The sequence below is a fragment of the Phoca vitulina genome, unplaced genomic scaffold (assembly GCF_004348235.1).
Source record: "Phoca vitulina isolate PV1807 unplaced genomic scaffold, GSC_HSeal_1.0 scaffold27, whole genome shotgun sequence".
NCBI classification, from domain to species: domain Eukaryota; kingdom Metazoa; phylum Chordata; class Mammalia; order Carnivora; family Phocidae; genus Phoca; species Phoca vitulina.
The window spans coordinates 421652-444542 of NW_022589730.1; the positions used below are offsets into that span (position 1 = coordinate 421652).

A 22891-nucleotide genomic window follows, 5' to 3' on the forward strand; every position below is an offset into this window, starting at 1 on the left:
CCTGCACCCACCTGCCGGCACCCACCTGCCTGCACCACCTGCCTGCACCACCTGCCTGCACCCAGGCATTTGCTCTGTTCAGGAATAAAACCTGTGAATTCTCTATGTGTGACAGCCGTGTTTTTGTGGTCCTTGCTCTTTGTCCCCATGGCGGCCAGGCTGCCCCTCTGCTCACTCACGTGCCTGCCCTGCGGAGGCGTGCCACGGCCTTACTCAAGTCAGCCAAGGCTCCCCAACACCCCCCTCGGTTAGGCCTGTGAGAACCTTTGTGGGGCGATTTAACATTCACAACAAACAGCAGATGACACATTATTCAACCATTTGCACGTGTGTTAACAGCCTTTGAGTTCAGTTTGAAATAAGCCCTTTATCCATTTTTGGAAAAAAACCAGTGAGTTGAACTAACTCAAATGTTTCAATCCCACACCATCGACGTCTAATTAATAGCATGACGACTGACCCAGGGACCACAGAGATGGGGCCCAAAGGGTGGAGAGAGGAGCCACCTCTGAGGGGACACACGAGCTGCCAAATGCCATGTCAGGTGCATGGCCTCCCAGAGTGTCTCAGAGTCCCAGAGCTGACTGATGAATCACGGAAGGACGTAAAAGTAAGTGACTGTGGCATCCCAGATCCCCGGACGAGGAGCTGCCCCTCCTCCGACACCCCTGAGCCCCAGCACAGCCAGCTCCATGGAGTCTGCTGCTGCACATGGACCACAGTATTAGCCCCTGGCATTCAGCCCACCATCACTGAAGGAAGCAGGCATGTGTCCTTGTCCATTCTGCAGAAACAGCACGTGCTCCTGGTCAGCTGGTAGGTGCCGGGGGGAGGAGGCTCCCCCAGCAGATGGACACTCTTCTCTGTTCTTTCAGGCATGAGAAGGATGTGTTCTGATATTTCTTATTCTTCTGTATTTTAATTAGCCTAAATGAGTCTTAGACGTTCATCTTCATAAAAAATAATGTTCCAATTATAAAACTAACCCATGGGAAAAGTGGAAACTTGGGCAGTACAATAAAATAGAAGGAAAAGAATACCTTTAATCCCATTGCCACAGGCAGCTGTGGGAACTTGGGTCTTCTTTCTTGTGTACTTTCTTGTGGCTGGCTGACTCCATGCACTGGCCGGCCGTTGGCTGCCGCAGGTGCTGCTGGGCTCCGGGGACTCAGGCTGAGGGGGGCGGGGCGCGGCACACGGGGTGGACGGACATCCACATGAAGGTCTGAAGAGCCCCGGGGGCCAGAGTTCAAGCGTCCTCAGATTCCACGCCCAGGGCTCTCCTCTCTTCTCCCTCCGCAGGGGACATCGATGGTAAAACAAGAAGCTTGAGCAAGACCTTCAAGGAGAAGTTTGGGGTTGTGCTGTGTGGTTGCATTGGGACGGGCATGGACTGTGATGATACCCATGGTTTTGTTAAATTGTGGTTCTTTTATTGATACTGGGAGTCCAGTACAAATAGTGACATTGGATCTTCTTGGATTCCACTCCCACATTTGTCTACAGTCAGTGAGCTTGTAGACGGACACTGTGCATAGCATCTCATTCCAAGGATGGGCCATTACTTACATCAGCATTCTTCCATCACTGGACGTTATTTTCATATTAACCTACAATCAGACACTGTGAATGCTCTTGCATATTCAAGTCACTTGCTCTGAAAAGCCTTCCTTATCCCCAACTAAGCATCTTCATATTAGCATATAGCATTTATGATGGTACGGAGAGGGGACCGTCCATGTCCACCTCTACCCCCCCTTCAACAGTATGTACAGGGGACAGTCCATGTCCACCTCTACCCCCCCTTCAACAGCACGTACAGGGGACGGTCCATGTCCACCTCTACCCCCCCTTCAACAGCACGTACAGGGGACGGTCCATGTCCACCTCTACCCCCCCTTCAAATCCAATCTAATCCTCATGGTGACTTTCAAGGTGACATATTTGTCCAGAACTTTTACTAAACCTTTATATGAAATATTTGCACATATGTTCTAAAGATTAAACTTATTTTGAAATATCGGTGGATTCATATACAGTTGAAGAAATAATATTAGGAGATTCATGTGTCCTTTTCATGGTTGCCCCAGTGTTACAACCACCAGGACGCTGACACTGACAGCCCAGAGGGAGGACATCCGTCGCCACCAGGGTCCCTCCTGACACCCAGGTCCCGCCCTCTCCCTGACTCCTTAACCCCTGGCAACTGCTAATCTGTTCCCAATCTCTGTAATTTTGTCATTTCAAGAATATTATATAAATTGGAATCATTACAATGATTATCTAGAGATTGGTTTATTTGACTCAGCGTGATTCCCTGAAGATTCGTCCAAACTGTTAGTGTGTTAATACTTCACTCCTTCTCAGTGCTGAGCAGTGTTCCGTGGGGAAGACGTCCTGCAGTATAACCATCCACCCATAGAAAGACATGTGGGTTGCATCCAGTTCTTGATTATTACAAACAAAACTACTATAAACCGTTGTGTATAGGTTTTTGTGTGCATGTAAGTTGTCATGTCTCTGGGATAAATGCCCAGGAGAGCAACTGCTGGGTCATATGTTAGCTCCATGACTGATTTTACTAGAGACTGCCAAGCAATATTCTAGAGTGATCATACCGCTTTCCATTCCCACCAGCAATGTATGAGAGATCATTTCTCTACATCCTCGTCAGTATTTGGTGTATATATATTTTTATTTTAGTTGCTTTGATAAGTGTATGGTGATATCTCTTTATGGTTTTAATGTGCATTTCCCTAATGGCTAATGATGTTGGACATCTTTTCATCCATCCTCTGTATATCCTCTTCAGTGAAATATCTTTTCACATATTTTGCTGATTTAGTTGTATATTTTATTTGTGTTTTTTTGGGGGGGATTGCTATTGAGTTTTGAGAATTCTTTATATAGTATAGATTTTGGTCCTTTATTGGATGTGTGGTTTGCAAATATTTTCTCTCACTTCAGTTTTTCCCATCATGCTCTTAAACAGTCCTTTGAAGAGCAGGTTTTAATTTTGATGAGGTCAAATTTATCAAGCTAATTTTTATGGATCATGCTTTTGGTGTTAAGTCTAAGAACTGATTGCTTAACCCTAGATCCAAATGGTTTTCTCCAATTTTTTTTTCTAAAAGTCTTATAGCTGTACATTTTACACTTAAAATGTGATCCATTTTTAGGTTGATTTTTATATAAGGTGTGAGGTTAAGGATGAGGTTCTTTTTTTCCCAGCTATGGATGAACAATTGCTCAACTGTTATTTGTTGTAAAGGCTCTGCTTCCTCCACTGAACTGGTTTTGCAATTTTGTTAAAAATCAGCTGGACACGAGACCAGGAAAAAAAAAATCAGTTGGACAGACTGGTGTGGGCCTGTGTTCTGTTCCATAGTTCTGTGCATTTGTCTGTCCTTCTGCCAGCATCACAGGGTCCTGGCTCCTGGATCGTGATAGTGAACATTAACATCGGGTCGTGAGACCTCACACTTTATTCTTGTTTTTCAAGATTGTCTTAGGTATGTTAGAGTTCGTGCCTTTCCATAGGAATTTCAGAATAAGCTGTCTGTATCTACAAAAATTCTTGTTGGGATTGTGATAGAAATTTTATTAAATCCACAGATCAATCTGAGGAGAAAAAACAACTAAACTATATAGAGTCTTCCAATCCATGAACATGGTATGTTTGTTTAGGAGGTTTGGGGAACATTCCTTGGAATTTTCTACATAGATAATTATGCTATCTGCAAATAGGGATTGCTATATTTCTTCTTTTCTGACCTATACCCCTTTTACGTCCTTTTCTTGTTTTATCTAACTTCCAGTACTAGGTTGAGTAACAGTGATGAGGGTGGACAATTTTGTCTTGTTCCTGATCTTAGGGGGAAAACATTCAGCCTTTCACCTATGTATGTTATTAGCTTTAGGTTTTTTGTAGATGCTCTTTATCTAGTTGAATATCTATTTTTAGTTTTCTGAGAGTTTTTCTTATAGGTGGGTGTTGGATCTTATCAAATGCTTTTTTTTTTTTTTGTATCAATTGATGTGATGTTATGTCTCTTCTGTGGATATGGTGGATTATACTGATTGATTTTTGACTATTGAACCAGCCTTGCACATTTGGAGTAAATCTCACCTGGTCCAGCAACTTTATACATCACTGGATTCAATTTGCTAATAGTTTGTTTAGGATTTTGTGTCTAAGTTCATGAAAAATATTGATCTGTAGTTCTTTTTTGTGCTTACCATTGTGGTCTCCAGGTAATGCTAACCTCATAAAGTGAGTTAGGAGTTCCCTCCTTTTTGCTGAATGCTTGATAGAATTAACTCTTCTTTGAATGTTCAGTAGAATTTTCTAGTGAAATTGCCTAGGCCTGAATATTTCTTTTCTTAGGAGTTTTAAAAGAATTAACACCATTTTGAAGTTATATTGATTTGAGACTGGTGGGGGCTTATTTCAGGCCTGGAACAGGATGGCCACCCAAGGCTGACTGAGTGAGCATCATGGGACCAGGTTGGCCTGAACACAGGTGCCTGCCTGGGGCATGGACACTGGCCATGGGCTCAGGGCCCCACCAGCCCTGCAGGCTGGGTCCCCACAGTGGCAGAGGAGGAGTCTGAAACCCAGAGCAGTGAAGGAGACAGGGAGGAAGGCTTTTGTGAAATCCCATGACCTGGGTGGGCCAGGGCAGTTAGTGTCACTGGGTGAAGCTCTTGTGTTTTCTGGAAGAGGTGAACAGCCTCTATTCTAGGGTAGGATGCCATGGAGCACTGCATGAAGAAGATGAGTCAGCGGACATGAGTGTCCTCCCTGCTGTGAGTGAGGGTTAGGACGGAATACCTGGACAGCTGTGTGGGGCTAGAGGCAGATGACACCAGGCTCTCAAGTGCAGACTCAGGATTGGGTTTGGGGCATCACAACCAGGACCAGCTTTTCTGGCCATGATGTGAGGAGAGCCAGCCACATGAGGGGCTGTGGGCCCAACACCCAAAGTGCTGCCAGGGCGCAGAGGATGGAGAAGAGCCAAGAGGGAAGAGGGCTGTCTGGTCCTGGGACAAGCTGGGAAAAGGGATTTTGAGTCAGGAAATATCTCCTAATCATTTGCTTAGGAGAAGTGTGGCCTTGAGCTCATCACTCCAGATGTTTATCTGTAAAACGCAGTGAACACAACTGCTTCAGGACCTTCGTGAAAGCTAAGTGTGTGATGTGTGCAAAGAGGTTGTAAAGCTCAGAAGCCCTGTAATGCGTCCCTGGCAAGGGAGCCCTGTGCTCTTTCAGGTGACGAAGCCCGTGGGCAAGTGGGGATGCTGGGGAAGTTCTGGAAGTGTCTCACGGGATGTAAGGAAAGACACGTGGCCTGTTTGAAGCCCCCCGTGCATACAGTCCTACAGAATGCCCGCCTCGGAGGCCCTCCTTGAGGAAGAGTAGAGAACAAGAGCCACAGCTCTGCGTTTGCAGGCCTAGAGCCGCCGTGCAGAAGGCCAGGCGAGGCACGTGGGTCTGAGCCGCTCTCCTTATCTTCCTCGGCTCTAATTCTTGATATTACACTTAAAAATAGGTGAGGGAGTGCAGCCTTGGGGGCAGCCTGACACCCTACAAAGAGCATCGAGCCATGGGGGGACAAGAGAAAAAATGATGCAAAACCCCCATTTATTATTAATTTCTAATTCTGGCCCCAAAGCAGCACATGTGTGGGGAGCTGTCAGTCTTGAACTGATGAGAGAGAGAACACAGTTTTCACCTTCACTTGCCTGAGGAGGCTCTCAAGCCCTTATTTCTGGTCGCAGACTGAAAGGGGATCACCGCACGGTCTCAGGGGAGGTGCCGGCCCCAGAAGGTGGAGTAAGGGGCCACTCCACTGTGGCTGGAAATGCTGCAAGGACCAGTCAGAGAACCCATGTCCTTGGTTTCCATCAGCGCCAACTTCCGAGAGGTGACAGACATCCCCGATTCTGAAAGCTTTCTTTTCCAGACCTGACTGGGGGCAGAGAGCATGTCTGAAGGATCCCAGAATAATTCCCATTGCCCAGGGCTGGGGGCAATGAGAGAGGGGCTGGCTGAACCCATTTCAGGAGACACCCCTGAGGTCCTGCAAAGTGCAACGGGCCCCAAGCCCACCCATGAGGAGGGCAAGGCTGCTGGCCACACCGCCTCAGGGCAGAACCACTGCATGCAGGGTCCGGGAGAGGCCAACCAGTCCCTCGGGCACAGATGAACGGCTTCTTCAGGCTGCCCTTTATGTTGGGAGATGACCGAGCCCTCAGAGGCAGATGTGTCCTGGGAGACAGGCTCCCACCACTCAGTGGGGACGGGGCTCAAAGTCACCCTGGGAGGTGTTTTCGGGCCACTGACATCCCCCCACCATAAAGACATCCAGAAGATGGATGTGAACAAGACACCAACACACAGACCACTCAGCTCGGACCCTGCAGGTCAGACCCTCCCTGGGGACTTTATTAGGGAGTCTCGTCAGCCCTGAGTCAGCTCTGGATTAGCATCTGCTTGTCAGGACATGCCTGGTGACTCTTCCTAAGCTCTCCCCTGCCCACCAGGCTTGTGTATATACGTGTATGCATGCATGCGTGCGTGTGTGTGTAGGTGTATGCATGCACACATGCATGTGTGTACGTGTATTCATGCATGCACGTTTGTACATGTATGCATGCATGCGTGTGTGCGTGTACGTGTATCCATGTGTGCACGTTTGTACATGTATGCATGCATGTGTGTAGGTGTATGCATGCACACATGCATGTGTGTACGTGTATTCATGCACGCACGTTTGTACATGTATGCATGCGTGCGTGTATGTGCATGCACACATGCATGTGTGTACGTGTATTCATGCACACACGTTTGTACATGCATGCATGCGTGTGTGTGTAGGTGTATGCATGCATTGTGTAGTGTATTCATGCGTGCACGTTTGTACATGTATTCATGCATGTGTGTACAGGTATTCATGTGTGCACGTTTGTACATGTATGCATGCATGCGTGTGTATGTGTATGCATGCATTGTGTACGTGTATTCATGCGTGCACGTTTGTACATGTATGCGTGCATGCGTGTGTGTATGTGTATGCATGCACACATGCATGTGTGTACGTGTATTCATGCGTGCACGTTTGTACATGTATGCATCCATGTGTGTATATGCATGCACGTGTGTCTGTGCATACGTGTATGCATGCATGTGTGTGTACATACTCCACAAGCCTGCCAATGTTGCGGGCTCCCTAGGAAAACAACACGTCATGACCACCAGAGGAGAAGGGTGGACTCGTTCATCCTGAGGGCTGCCCACCAGCTCCTACACCGGCATCTTCTCCAGATGCTAGAATTGCTCTATTCTAATCTCTTGAGTATTGAAGAAGCCGGTACATATATTTACTATCCTTTCTCATCTAAAAGATGCCTTTTTCTTCTTCTGGTGGAAATAATCAAGGAAATTTGTTCATGGTCAGAAACTGTCCATTTCCTGAAGGAAATGTGAACCAGCCAGATGAACGTGAGCTCTGCTAAATGCTCCAGAAAAGCAGCCCAGAAGACAGGGGCGCCGCATCTTCCCGACCCCACAGTCGAATCTCACAGCTGCCAAGAGGACTGTTTCCCTATGACTAGCTAATCTACATAACGAGCATTAATTTTTAATGCATTTTATTTCACTAAAGCATTTCACTCAATTGCATTAATTGCTATGATGTTAAATAAAATATACAGATATAAAACTTGTCATGCAATTTATTTTCCTGTTAATCTACACACGAAGACATCTCCACACCCTAAAACACGAAAGAGAGGAAACAGGAAGGGAACCTGTTCTCCCCTGCCCACCAGGCTTGTGTATATACGTGTATTCATGCATAGCTTTTATCAGACATGGGTCTGCATGTCTTCTCTGGGGCATGATGAGAAACCTGCTGGGCCGCACATGCGACTCTGCCCAGGGGGATGGCCGGGCACCCCTGAGTGCAAACTGAGGGAAGAAGACTCTGGGGTGGGGAGCCTGCCAGGCGCCCCTCAGCAAGGGCAGGGGCCAAAGTGCAACCAGGCCTGACCTCAGCGCCCTGGCCCAGCCTGCCCACCTGGGCTTCCTAACTAAGAGCATTTGGAAATTTCTACGCCTAACTAAACTCACTCAGAGACAGACCTGGGTGCCTCAAGACATACACAGTCTGGATGGGGGCTGTCCGTTACTGTGAACTCACAGTAATAAATACATTTTATATTGTGGCCCAGAACACACAAAACCACACCTGTGAGATAGGAAATTCTGATACTTTCTCTTCTCTATCTCGCTACAGACATGCCAGTTCCAACCCAAACCAGCATCTCCAACCTTCAAAATGATGAGAATTACTCAGAATTCGTGTTGAGAATCTGAATCTCTGGGCCCCACCGGACCCATCAAACCGAACCCGCGGGCGTGTGGCCCGGAAGCAGGCATCAACCTGATGTGTTGATTTCACAGCACTCGGGGGCCAAGGGCGAGAGTGGGGACAGCCAGCCAGGGGCACACCAGCTGGGGGCAGACCCTCTGTGCACCACCTCCCCAAGTCCTGCTGGGGCCAGGCAGGTGCGAGACCATCACACAGCCTCTCCCACCGGTGCTAATCCTGTGCAGAAACAAATCTGCCTCTTCAAGACAGAACTGAGTAAAAACTGCCTGACGGTATCTGAGGTTCTGCAGGGCCCCGGAACGCTCGCCTTCGATTTCATGTGCCCAACGCTACTCAAGTCTAAGATTTAAAGTTCATTGTTCAAATCTCTGAGAAGGTTAAAAACACCCCAGAATTTCATTAAATTCTGGGAAGTGCCACCCCAGGATTGGGCCACTGTCTGTCTTCCTCAGCACGCTAGTTTGTCCAAGGGAGGCCGAGCTGAGGGTTGGCACCGAGCAGGTGCGGCCAATGGGAGAGACTGCTAAATCAAGAGATGCCACGACATCCAGCTGCCCTGTCCTGGGCAGGAGGAGGCGAAGGACACTGAGTCTGGCCCCTCAGGAGTACCACTGGGAGCCGAGGCACGTGCATTTCTGTGAATTCTCTCTCATTGTCTTAGCGTCGCTAATTGAAAAGAGCAACATAAAAGTCTTCCGTACTGTTTATACATTACACTTCAATTAATCTTTTCCTAAACATACAATCAAATTAAAATATGGGGTATTTCCATTTTGAGTGAATATATTACTTCCTTTTTCACCATACAAGTTTCTCCTCCGAAAATCAGAAAACTAAGGCATGGCTCAGTCCTGCCTTCTCATCTCCTGTGGGAGAAATCAGAAAACAAAAGCAGTCAAAGAATTTGCCAACATCTCCTGGCCCACGAGGCCCAGGACATTTGCACTGGTCTTCACAGGAATGCACACCCTTAGTTCTTAGGGGGTATTAATAACAAGAAGCTTCAGGTAAACCAGGCTGTTCATATGGTTCCTTTCAGAAGGTCTGTGACTCTGAGCAGACCCTCTGCAGCCTCCCTCTGGGGACCTGTTCCCACTTGACATTTGATTCGCTTGCTTCTCAAGGAGGTTTTTTTCTTTTTTTTTTTAAAGATTTTATTTATTTATTTATTTATTTGACAGAGAGAGAGATAGCGACAGCAGGAACACAAGCAGGGGGAGTGGGAGGGGAGAAGCAGGCTTCCTGTCGAGCAGGGAGCCCGATGTGGGACTCGATCCCAGGACCCTGGGATCATGACCTGAGCCGAAGGCAGACGCTTAACGACTGAGCCACCCAGGCGCCCTTCTCAAGGAGGTTTCTGACTTAAGTTTGCTCTTACAGACAAACCTCCTTGTTAAGGCAGTGCAGGGAAGGCTGCAGGTGTCCACAGGTGAGATGCCAAGCCAGGAGCTGGCCTCAGAGCCCAGGGAAAGAAAGTGCTGGATGCCCATCTCTTTAACGCCTCTCAAACTTTGCAGTGCACATCAGTGGCTTACTAGGAGGCTGGGTGGGGCCTGGGAGCGTCCCTGACCGGTTCCAGGGTCCCCCTCCATGAAAAGGGAGAGCCAGGTGCCATGAGCTGGCCCTCACCTCACCGTTCAGCTGACCCCCTTCCCTGCCAGCCTGGGGCTCCCTGATGTCGCCCTTATTCAGTCCAACCTTGAGCCAGCCGTCAGGCACTGGGGGCTCCAGCCCTCAAATACCCTGATTGCTCGTGAAAGTGCCTGTTAGCACACAGGGGCTCAGGTATTCAGACACACGTGGCCATGCTTCTCGGACCCCCTGCGCCCATCTTATCTGGAAAAGCCCACCTTCCTCGTCTTGCAGGGATCCTCCCGCAGCCGGCTGTCCTGTGGTGGCCCCCCGACCTCCCAGCACACACACACACACCCTGGTGCTGCCCCATCTGCTCCCCTTCACTCCCACCCCCTCATATCCGCACTTGCTGCAGAAGCTGAGAGCGCCCTCCCACTCCAAACACTCCTCAGCCAGTGCTGCCCTCCCGCCTGAGTAAGAGGCGCTGCTTCCGGAAGGCAGCCGGAACCGTGGGACAGGGGGAGGAAGAGGCTGCTGAGCCCTTGGCTGCCAAATCCTCCCAAGACACTCAGACCCCGCCTGCTTTTGCCAGGCAAACCCCAGAATTTGATCATTTCCTACCAACCTATGTGTTCTACACGACCTACTAATTGCGGCACATACACCTGTAATTACGATAATGCCGCTCCCAGCCGTACACTGGGTAGAAACTCTTAATTATAACTCCAGCAGTTCATCAACCAGCCCATATTTTCGGAGCATCTGGCATGCGCGGGACTCCGTGCCAGGCATAGAACAGAAAACTGCACAGCCTCCCGCTTCGGTGCCAGCTAACAACGCGCTTCCCTCCTTTTCTTCCCATGCCTACAAAAACACCCAATTTTTTCTTGAATTATGGAAATCTCAAGGTATTAAAAAAAAACTTTTGCAAAGTGGAATATATACATTGTAAAAGGAAAGGGATCGGAACACTATTTGGCACCCGCCTTGGAAAGAATCTCAAAGTTGTTTTCCTAACCTGTCTCCAATTAAAATACAAATGTCTTTTCTTAGCCATAGCCTATAATTCTTAGTACGTGCGTGGCTGGTACGCACCAGGGAACCACAGCCAAGTGGATTTCATCCCCCAAATGGGCCCCAATGCACCCCCTCCCCCAATTCACAGTTTAAGAGAACCCAGAGCAATTCCATCCCCTTGACTAACTGGGAATTATTAATAAAGGAAGCCTCCGGAGGGCAGCAGCGCGCGCAGCACGATCCACGCACCACGATCCACGCACCACGATCCACGCACCACGATCCTACAGACTGGGTGCAGACAGGACAGCCTCTCTTCTGCTTCAGCCAGTCTGGGGTTTGTGGGATCCCGCCTGGATTTCATGGATCTCATGACTTTCTCCACTGGGCCTTCGTTCCTTGTGCACAGGATGACCTTGGAGGGTTCACCTAACTAACCTCCTTTTCAACAGCTGTCCCTCAGCAGGGCTGGGACTCGAACCGGTCTCCATTTTACAACTGCTACTCGGTCCAAACACTGGCCTTGAGCACACACTTGGGGAAACCATGGGTTTTTGCAGCCCAAGGAAGAGGGAGGAGAAAGGGAGGCCTGGGACAGGGAAAAGAAGTACTTTCTGGAATTCTAAAGACCAAGTAGAATTCACGGGAACCCAAGCCCGAGCTCTGGGCTGGGGTTTCAGTCCAGGTGATAAAGGGAGTAAGGGTCCCCGACCATGGCCCTGCTCCGACCGCCAGAAACCAGAAACCAGAAACCGAACCCTCTGGAACAAGGCAGGCTGGGAAGGGGCTCCACGGTCACCCCCAAACCGCCAGAGCACAAACACGCGCAGGCGCACGGAACTCCTCAGCGCTCCCCTCCCCCGCCCCTCCCGGGGCTGACCCCCCGCCGCTAGCTGCGCGCCCCCCGCCTCCTCCCTCGCCCCGGATCTGTTCTCCGCGCGCGAGTGTGCGAGGCCCCTCCGCCGGCTCGGGCTGCTCCTGAGTTTGCAGGATTCGCGGCTGGGCCGGGACCCCCTCACATTCAGGTCTGCGCCCCGGGTAGCCGGAGAAGGCAGGGCTGGGAGGAGGGCGGTGCGTGTGTAAGGTGTGAGTGTGTGAGGTGTATGCGTGTCAGGTGCGCGTGTGAGGCGCGCAGGGGTGTGTATGAGGGGCGGCAGGAAGAGGGGAGGCAAGGGCCCCCACGAGCCAAGCACTCGCCCACGTCCCGCCGCCTCCTAGCTCGAGCCGGGTGCGCCCACCTACCAAGCGGGGGCGAGAGCAGGGGGAGCCCCGGTCACCCCCGGGTGGCGGACGCCGTTTTGCCCCTCCCGCCCTTCCTCTCACCTGGGCTCCGGCAGATCCGACGCGGACAGACGGGTCGGGGGCAGGAACCGGGCTGCGGCCGCGGCCGCCCAGACCTCCATGGAAGCGCACCCAGAGGCCCGAGCCCGCGCGCGCCTCCCCCTGGGCGCCAGCCGGCCAGCGGGGGCACTCGGGTCTCGGCGGGGGTCTGGGGGCGGCGCCCCTCACAGCCCGCGCCTCCTCCGATGGCCCTGGGCGCCGGGAGGGCGCTTCAAGTGCCCCCCGAATCTCCGTTGCCCCCACTCCACGGCGCAACCGAGTAGCAAGTGTGCACGCGGGACCAGCGCCGCGTCGGGACAGGCGTCTGCGCCCCCTTGCCCTGCTCCGGCCCCGGCCCCTTCGGTGTAGACGCCCCCTGCCCCTTGGGCCCGGAGAGACTCCAACGTAGACATCTCCTCCGCGCCGCGCCCCCTTGTCCCTTCTCCTGCGAGGAACCCTCCCTTGTAGACACTACCCGCTCCCGGTCCCCACGATCCCCCGGTGTAGACCTCCTGCCTCGTCCCCAGCCCCCGCTTCTGCCCCGCGACCCTCCGGTGCAGACCCGGCCCCACCGTGCACGCAACTTTACCTCGGGGCCGGGACTCCGCGGGCCACCGCTCCGCTCGCCTGGCCGCGGCCTCCTCGGGGCGGAGCGCGGCGTCTCCGGAGCTGGCAGCCCGCGGAGTCCGGCACCGCCCCGCGCGCCGCCCCCGGCCCCGCTCGGCCCCGGCGATCCGCCCGGCGGCGGAGGCGCGGCGCCCCCTCGCGCCCGGCCGCAGGTCCCCGGGGCGGGCAGACACCCGGGCGCGCGGGGCGGGCCGGAGCCCGGAGCTCAGGGCTGCGTCCACTCGGAGCGGGCGCTCGGGGGCATCCGAGGCGCGGACCCCGCTCTGCGCGCCGCTCCCGGCCCACGCGCTCACACTCACCCCCAGACACGCGCGCGCTCTCTCTCTCTCACACACACACACACACACACACACACCGTGGCGGCTCCAGAAGCAGAGACCCCCGCCCGCATCCCTCCTCACCACACCCCGAAGCAACCCTGTGGTAAAGGGGCAGAACCAGGGGCTGTCCCGTTGGGCGCGGCCCTGCGAGCCCTGGGGAAGGCACTGGAGTCTGGGGTCGCTTGGCCCGGCTCCAGGGAGCCGCTGTCGGGGGCTCGCGCACCAGTGGCGTCCGTGTCATGGATCTTGGACGACCGGCACAGCTTTGGTAAGGAGAGGTTTCATCGCTTGCATTTTCAGGAAGGAAGTGTTCCTCCCAGCTTGAGCCTGAACACGTAGACCTCGGAAGGGAGGTTTCTTCTCCATAGAAACACTCATTGAATTTCGGACCGGGAGAAGCCTGGCCCCCCGCCGGTGAAAGGCCACCTCTCCCACGGGAATGATGGCTCTGGGACAGCTCTGCTTGTTAGCGGAGTCCCCCTTAGGTCTAGCAGAATCCCCCTTCTGGAGCACGTGCCCCCGGGCAGGATGGATATGGTTGCTGCCCAGGCCAAGGAGGCCTTGGCTGTTACCCAGAAACCCTCCCACCAGGAGAAAACCCATTAAAACATAAATAAGCAAACAAGATAATTCTCAGAAAGTTCTCAGCGGGATGGCCCAACAGCTGGTAGCTGTTTACCTAGGTGGGGGTGTGGGTGGATATGTGATTTCTCAGACTCAACGTTACCCGGACCCTTGCCCATCCTCCCAGGAGGACATTTCCACACCCGCCTCACCCTGGCTGCGCCTTTGACGGGGTCTCTGGGCCCCTGGGACTGTGCCCTTCAGCGGGGCCCCACACTCCACCCCTGTGTGTCAAGCCTCTTCTGCAGGACATCACATTTTGTCAACCCTGGCCTTTTAGTCAACAAAAATCTCTAGATCTACTTTTTTTTTTTTATCTTTCCTGATCCATAATTTTCAGTCATTTGGTTCTTTAAAATTAGATGTCTCAGAAAAGTTAATCGTATCATGTGACATATTAGCTCGTTCCTCACCTTGAGCCGGAGGAAAACTGTTTGTCCAAGGCTTGGGTGCTGTCCTTGCTGACGAGCGGGGCTGAGCCTGGGCCCTGGGCTCCACTGGGCTCTGCCTGGGATGCGCGGCTGACCGGTGGTCCATTCACCTGGGCCTGACCGGGGGGCCAGTGCAATCTGCCTCCCATCTAGACCGGTCCAGCAACTCACATCTCCCGAATTGTTTGGGAGGTATCCACGGAGACTCTCTCGAAAGCCTCTCGGAAATCAGATAGAAGGAACCAGGCTTCTAAGTGGCGCTGGGCGGGCCACGCGCGTGATCCTGTTGAACTGACTTGGTGTTTTTCCTGCAGGCCGGTCTGTGATTTCCCTCATATGCATCTCATCCTCTTGTGTCATCTGTGTTCCCTGTTTCAGAGCCTCCCAGTGTTTCATCTGTGTTTCTGATTGTTGTTGAAATCACAGCGAGGCAGCGGTGGTGAGGGGCTACTGCTGGGGGTCCTGGACCCTCCGGCAGCCACGCGGCCTAGAGTCCCTGTGTGGCTAGCATTGTGTCCGTGCGTTTATGGTGGTCCACAAGGGCAGGGACCCAGGGGCAGGCTGCAGAAGACAGGACCCGTATCATCCTGGTAGCCTCTCTGTTGCTTTTTCTAAATAATGTTCAGTTCATGTCCAGGTTGGTGCATTTCCACTTTCGTGTAGCTTCTGTTTTGGAAAAGGAGCAAACATTTACAAAAAATATATATATATATTATATGCTCATTGTAGAAAATCAGAAAACTTTCTGGGAAAAATACAAAGGGGAAAATAAACCCTCTGATTTTCCCACCTCCATCATGCAGAATTTATCACTGCTACGGTTTGGGTACGTAATGTTTGTACCAAAGCATTTTGCTCTCTTTTAATGTAAAAATGTATTTTTGTTTGTTTATATTCAAAAACAGCACCATAATGTATGCTGGATTTTCACTCCTTAACAAGAAATGAAACAATGTTTTCCAGGCTCCAACGTCATTTTTTAAAATTTACTTTTATTTTTTAAAAAGATTTTATTTATTTGACAGAAAGAGAGAGCACGAGTGAGGGGGAGGGGCAGAGGGAGAAGCAGACTCCCTGCTGAGCAGGGAGCCCGATGCGGGACTCGATCCGAGGACCCTGGGATCATGACCTGAGCTGAAGGCAGATGCTTCACCGACCGAGCCACCCAGGTGCCCCTCAGTCATTTTAAATGATGGCATAGAAACCCATCCTGTGGCTAGTACCATACTTTAACTGAAACCCTATTATTTGACGTTTATATTTGCTCCGGTGTTTCGCTGGTATAGAATACTCTGCCGAAAACGTCTTTGGAGGCGTATCCCGACCCGTTCTTTGTCGCAGTGACGTAATGGTGAGTACGGACTGGTGCGCTCTTAGGCAGGTCCTGGTGGTGAACGTAACTGAAAACCCATTTCTTTGAAGGAGCAGGTTTGCGCGTGCATGCACTGATCTCTGTCTCGGCGGACGGAAGCCCCCGTGCGGGGCCTGCAGAGCTGGTTTTTGCCTCCTGGGTGCTTGGCTCCTGGCACCTGAGCGTGTGTTCTGCAGACGATATTGCGGCGTGTGATGAGGAAGCGAGGCACTGCTTCTGTAGACGCAGACGTCTAGTCCTTTCCTCACTAATATTTTCCAAAAGTAGTCACTTTTCCTAGGTATTTATACTTTTCACGAATTTTGATTTCCTGGCTGCTTTTCAAACCAAGAGATGATATATTCCTTCCTTTTTTTTTTGCCACAGCTTTATTGCGATAGCGTTCAGACACCGGACAATTCACCCATTTAAAGTGTGCAATTCAGTGGTTTTTAGGATGCTCACTGGGGCATGCCGCCTCTGCCGCAGTCAGCTCAGGCTGTTTTTCCTGCTTTGCCGCCCCAGCCCTGGCAGCAAGGAGCGCCTGCCCCTCTGTTCCCCTCCTGGGCCGGGGGTCCCTGGGGGGCTGTAACGCGGTCGTGTCCCCCCAGCCCTGGTCCGGGCTGGCTGCGCTCTTCCGCTGACCTGGCTGGCTCTTCGCCTTTTGTCCTTTGCTTTCGTGACAGAGGGGCAGTTTCTGGCACCTGCCGCCCTCCGGACGGTGGCTTCCTGCCCGAGCCACCATCTCCTCCACAGCGAGCCTTTCACAGCTTCACTCAGCTGCGACTGGAAAGCACTTCTCGGTCTACATGTCCGTTCTCAGAGTTTCCTTTCTCTTGAGAGTTTGGTCATCTTGCAGTTGCCCCAAACCCTCGAGGGCGAGGGCGGCTCTTGCTACTTGGAGTTTCTCTCTTATCTGCTTTGTCATCCTGCTTTTGAAGGATCAAGCGTCCAGCCTCCCTTTGAGCTTTCTCAGATTTTCTCTTCTGTTCATTACTTTTCATCCCAAATTCCCTGGCTCCACATTTCTGTTACTCACCTTAATTTGAGCTCCAGATGGGAATCAGTCTCCTGAAATGTGGATGCATTTACTTTGTGGTGTTCCCGATGGAGCAGAGACCGTGCTGATCTTTCTCCTGCTCCCTTGTGGTTCAGGAAGAGAACAGCGTTCCACGCAGGGAATGTGTGCAGATTACAGTTTGGTCATTTAGGTCAAATACGGTGAGTTCCGATGAAGGGCACTCTGGGGGCGGGCGGGGGGGAGCAATCAGTCCTTTCTTTGCTCTTGGACAAGGGAGGAGTTCCACACATTCATAGAGCGTCTGTGATCGGGTCCCTCCCTTTCCAGACCGCAGATGGCAGGCGTATGTGGTCTGGGCTTTCTATCTATAACTTCCAGGACCCGCCTCAGAGTTGCTTTCGGGATTATGCCATGTTCCCGATCCAGGAAGCACCACAGGATTTCTTTAGGACTGTTTCCCATCGTTGACTTTCCATCCACCCTGGGATGCAGGCATCTTACTGCCCTATTGGTTCTGGGCCACGGATTTCACGTTCGATTTCACTGGCCCTGCTTCTCAGAAGTATCTCACATTTGATGTAATAACACTTTAAATTATTTGAATTGCTTTGTCCTGTGTGGTATACTGGAACAGGGTTTTGGATGATTGGGACTTGCTTTTCTTCCTGAATTATTTGGCATTACAGACATTCTGAAGAGAAGTTGCTCTTGTCTGTGAGTAGAGCAGAGCCCCCGGCCATTCACTCACCTCGATCCAGTTCAGCAACGATTTGTTCACGCGTCAGCGGAACAGCCACGTGGTGCATGTGTGCTGGGCTCCACGGCCCGAGGGACGCTTCAGACCCAGCGCTGCCCTCGTGGAAACCGTGTCGATGCGCGCCCTGAGCTACCCCCCGGGCGGACTGAGGAACCTGCTGCGGCCTCGAGGGGGAAGGGGCTCCGTGGACACGCACCGGAGGGCTGCTCCTCACCTTTGTCCTCCCCAAACATGAGCCACTCCGTGTGCTCACTTCCCCGTCTTCAACCTCCACAGAAAACGCAGGTCTTGGGGCAGGAGACAGTAGTGAGACGAAGGGAGACACAGAGAGGAAGCTACAGTCGACCCCCACACACAACAAACCCAAACAGAAGAGCCGTTCTCGGACTCCTAAGAAATACACAGCGGCACTTCTCAGCTTGTGTTGGGTGTAGCCGCCTTCCTCGAAGACAACGAATGAGGCACAGTAATTGCACGGAAAGACCAAGAATTTTCCTGTAAGTGAGGAGAATGGTGCCGGAGACACGCAGAAGAGGTGGGCAGAGTGGATACGGCGACAGGGAGTGCGGACAACCAGCACACCGGCCCACGTGGCCACGGCTTCCCGAGTCCCTTGGAGGGAAAGGTGGACGTGGCTGTCGGTGCGGCGCCCGTGGCAGAGGTGATCGGGGCAGAGGCGCCCACGGCAGAGGTGACCGGGACAGAGGTGACGGGGGCAGAGGTGACCGGAGCAGAGGTGACCGCGGCAGAGGCGCCCGGGGCAGAGGTGCACCTGCTCTGCCTCTTCATCCTGGTATCATTAGCACTTCTAACTAAAAACAAAAACCAGAAAGCCCAGGCTGCTTCAGCATTTGGATGCTTTCCTATCTGCGAATGCTGCTCTTAGTCACCTCCCGAGGCTGGTGTCCCAAGAGCTGGCCCAGAAGCCCAGACACCCTCTCGGCTCAGGTCAGAGGTCCGTCCTGGCCACGGACCCCACACACCCACCATTATCTGGCTGTGCCGTTCTGCCTATACTTGTCTGTTGGAAAATGTGCTCCATCTCCTCCAAATAAATAGCGAGACCATTGCTTCTAAGAATGTGTAGAATTCTTAGAATTAAGGTGGAATTGCCTTTTGCTAGAATTTTTCCCTGGATTCATTTTCAGCCTCGCACCCTGGCTCACACTTCCCTTGCACAGACTCATCCTGACAGCGTCTGGGGTGGTTGTGGCTCGGTATGCCGGCCTTCATTACCACGCTAGCCACGTGGCTGGAGGGCTCCCACGAAGGCCCTGCATGGGTGTGAGCTTCATGCTCTACACCCTGGCTTCTGGGGTTTCCTAATGAGGAACATGAACAATCCCCGAGGCCTCTGGCGTCCCCATGGCGCGGACGACTCTTCAGCCAGTGGCCGGCTTGCTGGCCTCTGCCGTGAGGAGTTAGCTGTCTGGGGTGGGGCTCACTGTGCAAGAGCGGGGTGGAGGCCCTTTCCTGGACATAAATACACTCAAGGAATGTAGGTTGTCTCTCGTGCTTCCTATGGGACCAGAAGGCGTCGGTCAGGCCCCATTTGGAATATCAAGGACACGATGAGGCCCCTGGACAAAGCCCCATCAAGACCTCCCCCTGCTCGTCCGCAGGTGGCAGCCGGTTGGGTGACTGTAGGGACACTGGGAACATCACCTGCCGGGCCCCTGTGGTGGGAGCTCTGTGAGTCAGGTTGGGGCTGGATGTTACCTGTCCTGGGTTCTGCAGCCTGAGAGCTCTGCTCACCCAGTCCTGGGCCCCCGGCGGGTCCAGGTAGTAAGTCCGTGAGGGCGGCTGCCCGACTTACCGCCTATAGGTGGTTATGCTCATTTATGCTCATCTTTGCCTGTGCACTGTCCACAATCCGTGGCATTTATCAGTGTCTTGGTGGTGGGTTGTTGGAAATTCCGAGAGCGTTTTCCCATGAGACAGTTGTGGTTTGCTTCTGCAGCTGGGATGGTAACCTCCGCTCTGATCTGGGTCCAGGGAGGGAGCAAATGCACAGACAGGAGCCTCCTGCCCGTGGAAGCTGGGGACAACCACAGAGCAGGTGTGTCCCCGAAGCTCACCCCCAGGGCACAGCTGTCCCTGCTACACCTGCTGAGACTCCCAGGCCCTTCACGCCTGCCACCTGACGTGTCTTAACCTGGTGTTATTTTGTGTGTTTGAGCGGTGTGCGTGCACATGGCTGAGACGTGTGTGTGCGTGTGAGGTGTGTGTATCGTGTGCACGTGTGCAAATGTGCGTCTGTTTGCATGCATGTGTGTGGCTCGTCCCCACCCTGCCCCTGTGTTGGAGGGCAGGTGCCCGGTGTCCCTCACAGAGCCTGGGACAGCATCTCGCCTGTGGCAGGCACTGGGTTGTACTTGTTCTGTTTGGTCAAAGAGCAAAGACGATGCTTCCCGCAGGAGCGCATAGGGTTCTTCTGGCTCCGTGTCGGGGTGAGCGCATAGGGTTCTTCTGGCTCCATGTCGGGGTGAGCGCATAGGGTTCTTCTGGCTCCTTGTCGGGGTGAGCGCATAGGGTTCTTCTGGCTCCGTGTCGGGGTGAGCGCATAGGGTTCTTCTGGCTCCGTGTCGGGGTGTTCCTGTTCCCCATTCCCCACCCTTCCCGGTGGCTCCAGAAGCAAAGAAGGAGGCCTCCAGGGATTCAGAGACACTGTGCCCAGGGGCTGGGTGAGGGTCTCGCCCGCTGGAGGAGGTGAGGAACTCTCTGGAAGGTTTGCCCCAGGTAGAGCTCATAAGGAGCAAAGGACTGGACTGATGGATGACGGATGCCCCTACTTCTGGGGCCTCTGCAGACGGTGGGCGTCCCCACTGCTGAGGGCTGTGACCACACCGAGCAGGAGGGAACAGTCTGTCGGCTTCATTCGTGGGCGGGAAGGACCGCTGTGCTTTGTGTTATGAGCCACTCTCCTTTACCACAGTTATACAAGTTCTCTGGAAAAAAAAAAAAGTGATCTTACAGTTTGGTAGCAACTGGTCATATTTCCTGCATTTGAAACAACTAACTAGAAAAAAATTTAAACCAGGTGCAGGGGAGGGGAGATCCCTGCTGGCTGGAGGTGGTCAACTGAAACATTTTCTTCCATTTTGGAACCGACCAGTTGGAGGTCACAATGGATCCACTGGGAAATCGGGTAGGTGGAAAATTAGGAATTCCTCTCTTCCCCACACTGCGCCCTGAGGAGCCTCCGAGGTCTTGGCTGGTGGTGTTTGGTCTCTGGCAGCAGTGACAGCCAGATGGCTGCTTCACATTACAAAAGGAAGGAAAGAAAAGTAATTCTTCTGACATTTTCAACTTCAAATCAGAGGAAAAGAATTGTAGGCTTTGCAAAAACGCTCCGCATTCCTCTAGTGTGCTATTAAAGAGTAAGTGGCCTTATATTTTATTTGTATAGATTGCCCCTTGGCTGAAAACAGTACGGCATCCATGGGCGTATGGCCAGGACTTTGGTTGGGCATGAGAAGTGTTCTCACACTGGCTTAGCTTACAGAAGACTCAGCCGTCTAACCCACTTGCTCAAGACCAGGAGCCCAGCCCCAGGTGGGCCTGAGTTTAGGGTTCAGACAATGTCACGGGGTCCGTTTTTCTCCTCCCACATGTCTTGGCCCTGCTGTCCTCTCTGCTCTGTTCTCAGCAGGTGCCGCACATGGGCAGAGGCCCCGGCATCTTGGAGTCTCCGGTGCAGAGACGTTCTGGCAGCAGTCCTAGGAAGGATCCGACGTCTCGTTTCTGTCCCAGAATAATATCACTGTGTCCGGAGGCACGAGCTCCCTGGCAGGTCAGGCGGGGCTGGTGGGGAGGGACCGTGCAGAACGGACAAACCACAGGACAGCCTGCACCGCGGCCTCTCAGCCTCGGCTCCCTCAGCATTTGGCTGGGTCATTTCGGGGTGGGGGGGAGATGTCCTGTGCCTCACGGGATATTCAGCAGCACCGCAGCCCCCACCCATAAGATGCCAGTGCCCCCCCCATATGTAACCGAGACCCTCCAGATGTGGCCAGATGTGCTGGGGGGTGGGGGTAGAGACACGCCACCTGAGAATCATGGTGTTACCTGATGTCCACACCCCAAATTCTTGTAGAATAAAAAAAACACTGTTTTCTTTATGGGAAAATGAGGTTTTCCCACTTAGACTTAATCTCAGAGGTCATCTGGTGTTGCTGCATTTATGGGGCAGGAATGTTTAATGTCTCAAATACAATTTGGAGGAATAGAGAAGCAAATCCTGGTTTATTGTACTTGTTTGAGGCCTGACTATCCATTGCAGTGAAGAAACTGTGATCCTGGCTATGTGCAGAAGGGGAAACAGCGACCCAGCGTGCAGCTGAGTCAGGAACGGCCCCTCCCCACCTACAAGGCAGCCCCCGGTCCTGGCCAGTGACCCCCATCATGCCCCGAAGCCCCAAACCCCCAAAATGGGAATTGCAGGAGCTAAAAATAGAGATGTTATGGGTAATGAATTTGGCCTGTCTTCTCCCTTCTCCAAGCTAAGTAATTCCTGTTCCGTTAGCAATCTTTCATAACATGTATCTGACAGCACTTTACTCATCTGTGTGGCTGTGGATTGAATCATCCTGCGTCCTCCCTCTCGTGTGGGGTCCAGAGCTGAGCCAGCATTTAAAATTAGCATAGAATTCGCTGAGGCTCACACGTTAGAATAGATTCCAACCAAGGTGTCCCAGAGAAAACTCATTCACCAAACAGCGTAGACTGAGAATACGCGGTAATCCGGCATTTTCTGCTTGTTTCTGCTTCCCTGGGACGACCCATGTGGACCTGCCTGTTACTGAGGGCTGCACCGCCTCCCTCAGAATGTAGTCACCCAGCTACCTGGGACGTCCACATTTCGTAGTGAATTGACTGGTTGAATCCACAATAGAAACACCTATTGGTGTGCAGCAACACAGTGCTGTGGATTGAATTTCCTATTATTGTAAAAAAATTTCTTCTCACCCATTCCAGCACTTTCTTTAATTACCCTCTCCCTGCAAGTTATGTGCCAGGCACTTGTGATGCAAAAATTCCTGTCATGGAGGAGCCTCTGCTCTTACAGGGGAAACAGACCCATAGACAGGTATCAGGTTGATGGGGCAGCAGGCAGGTGTGATGGGGCGGCAGGCAGGTGTGACTCTGCGGGCAGGTGTGATGGGGTGGCGGGCAGGTGTGACTGTGCGGACAGGTGTGATGGGGCAGGTCGGCAGGTGTGACTGTGCGGGCAGGTGTGATGGGGCGGCAGGTAGGTGTGACTGTGTGGGCAGGTGTGATGGGGCAGCGGGCAGGTGTGACTGTGCGGGCAGGTGTGATGAGCAGGCAGGCAGGTGTGACTATGCGGGCGGGTGTGATGGGGCGGCAGGCGGGTGTGACTGTGCGGGCAGGTGTGATGGGGCAGCGGGCAGGTGTGACTGTGCGGGCAGGTGTGATGGGGCAGGTGGGCAGG

General features: G+C 52.7%; 1 protein-coding gene across 5 annotated transcripts in view; it reads right to left on the reverse strand.

Annotated features, from left to right (window-relative positions):
* KCNG2 (potassium voltage-gated channel modifier subfamily G member 2) overlaps positions 1-13546 on the reverse strand; it is a 75153-nt gene extending 61607 nt beyond the window's left edge. The window contains exon 1 of one of the 5 annotated variants that reach the window (XR_004301610.1): positions 12898-12980. Coding sequence is in view for 1 of the 5 variants with exons in the window: in XM_032422722.1 (XP_032278613.1) it covers positions 12312-12391 (80 nt within the window). In the remaining 4 variants the exon portion in view is untranslated. Of the gene's footprint in view, positions 1-12311; positions 12464-12897; positions 12981-13478 lie in introns of those variants that run through there. The other 4 variants (XM_032422726.1, XM_032422723.1, XM_032422725.1 and 1 more) reach the window with 4 other exon arrangements.
* Positions 13547-22891: the final 9345 nt, after the last annotated feature.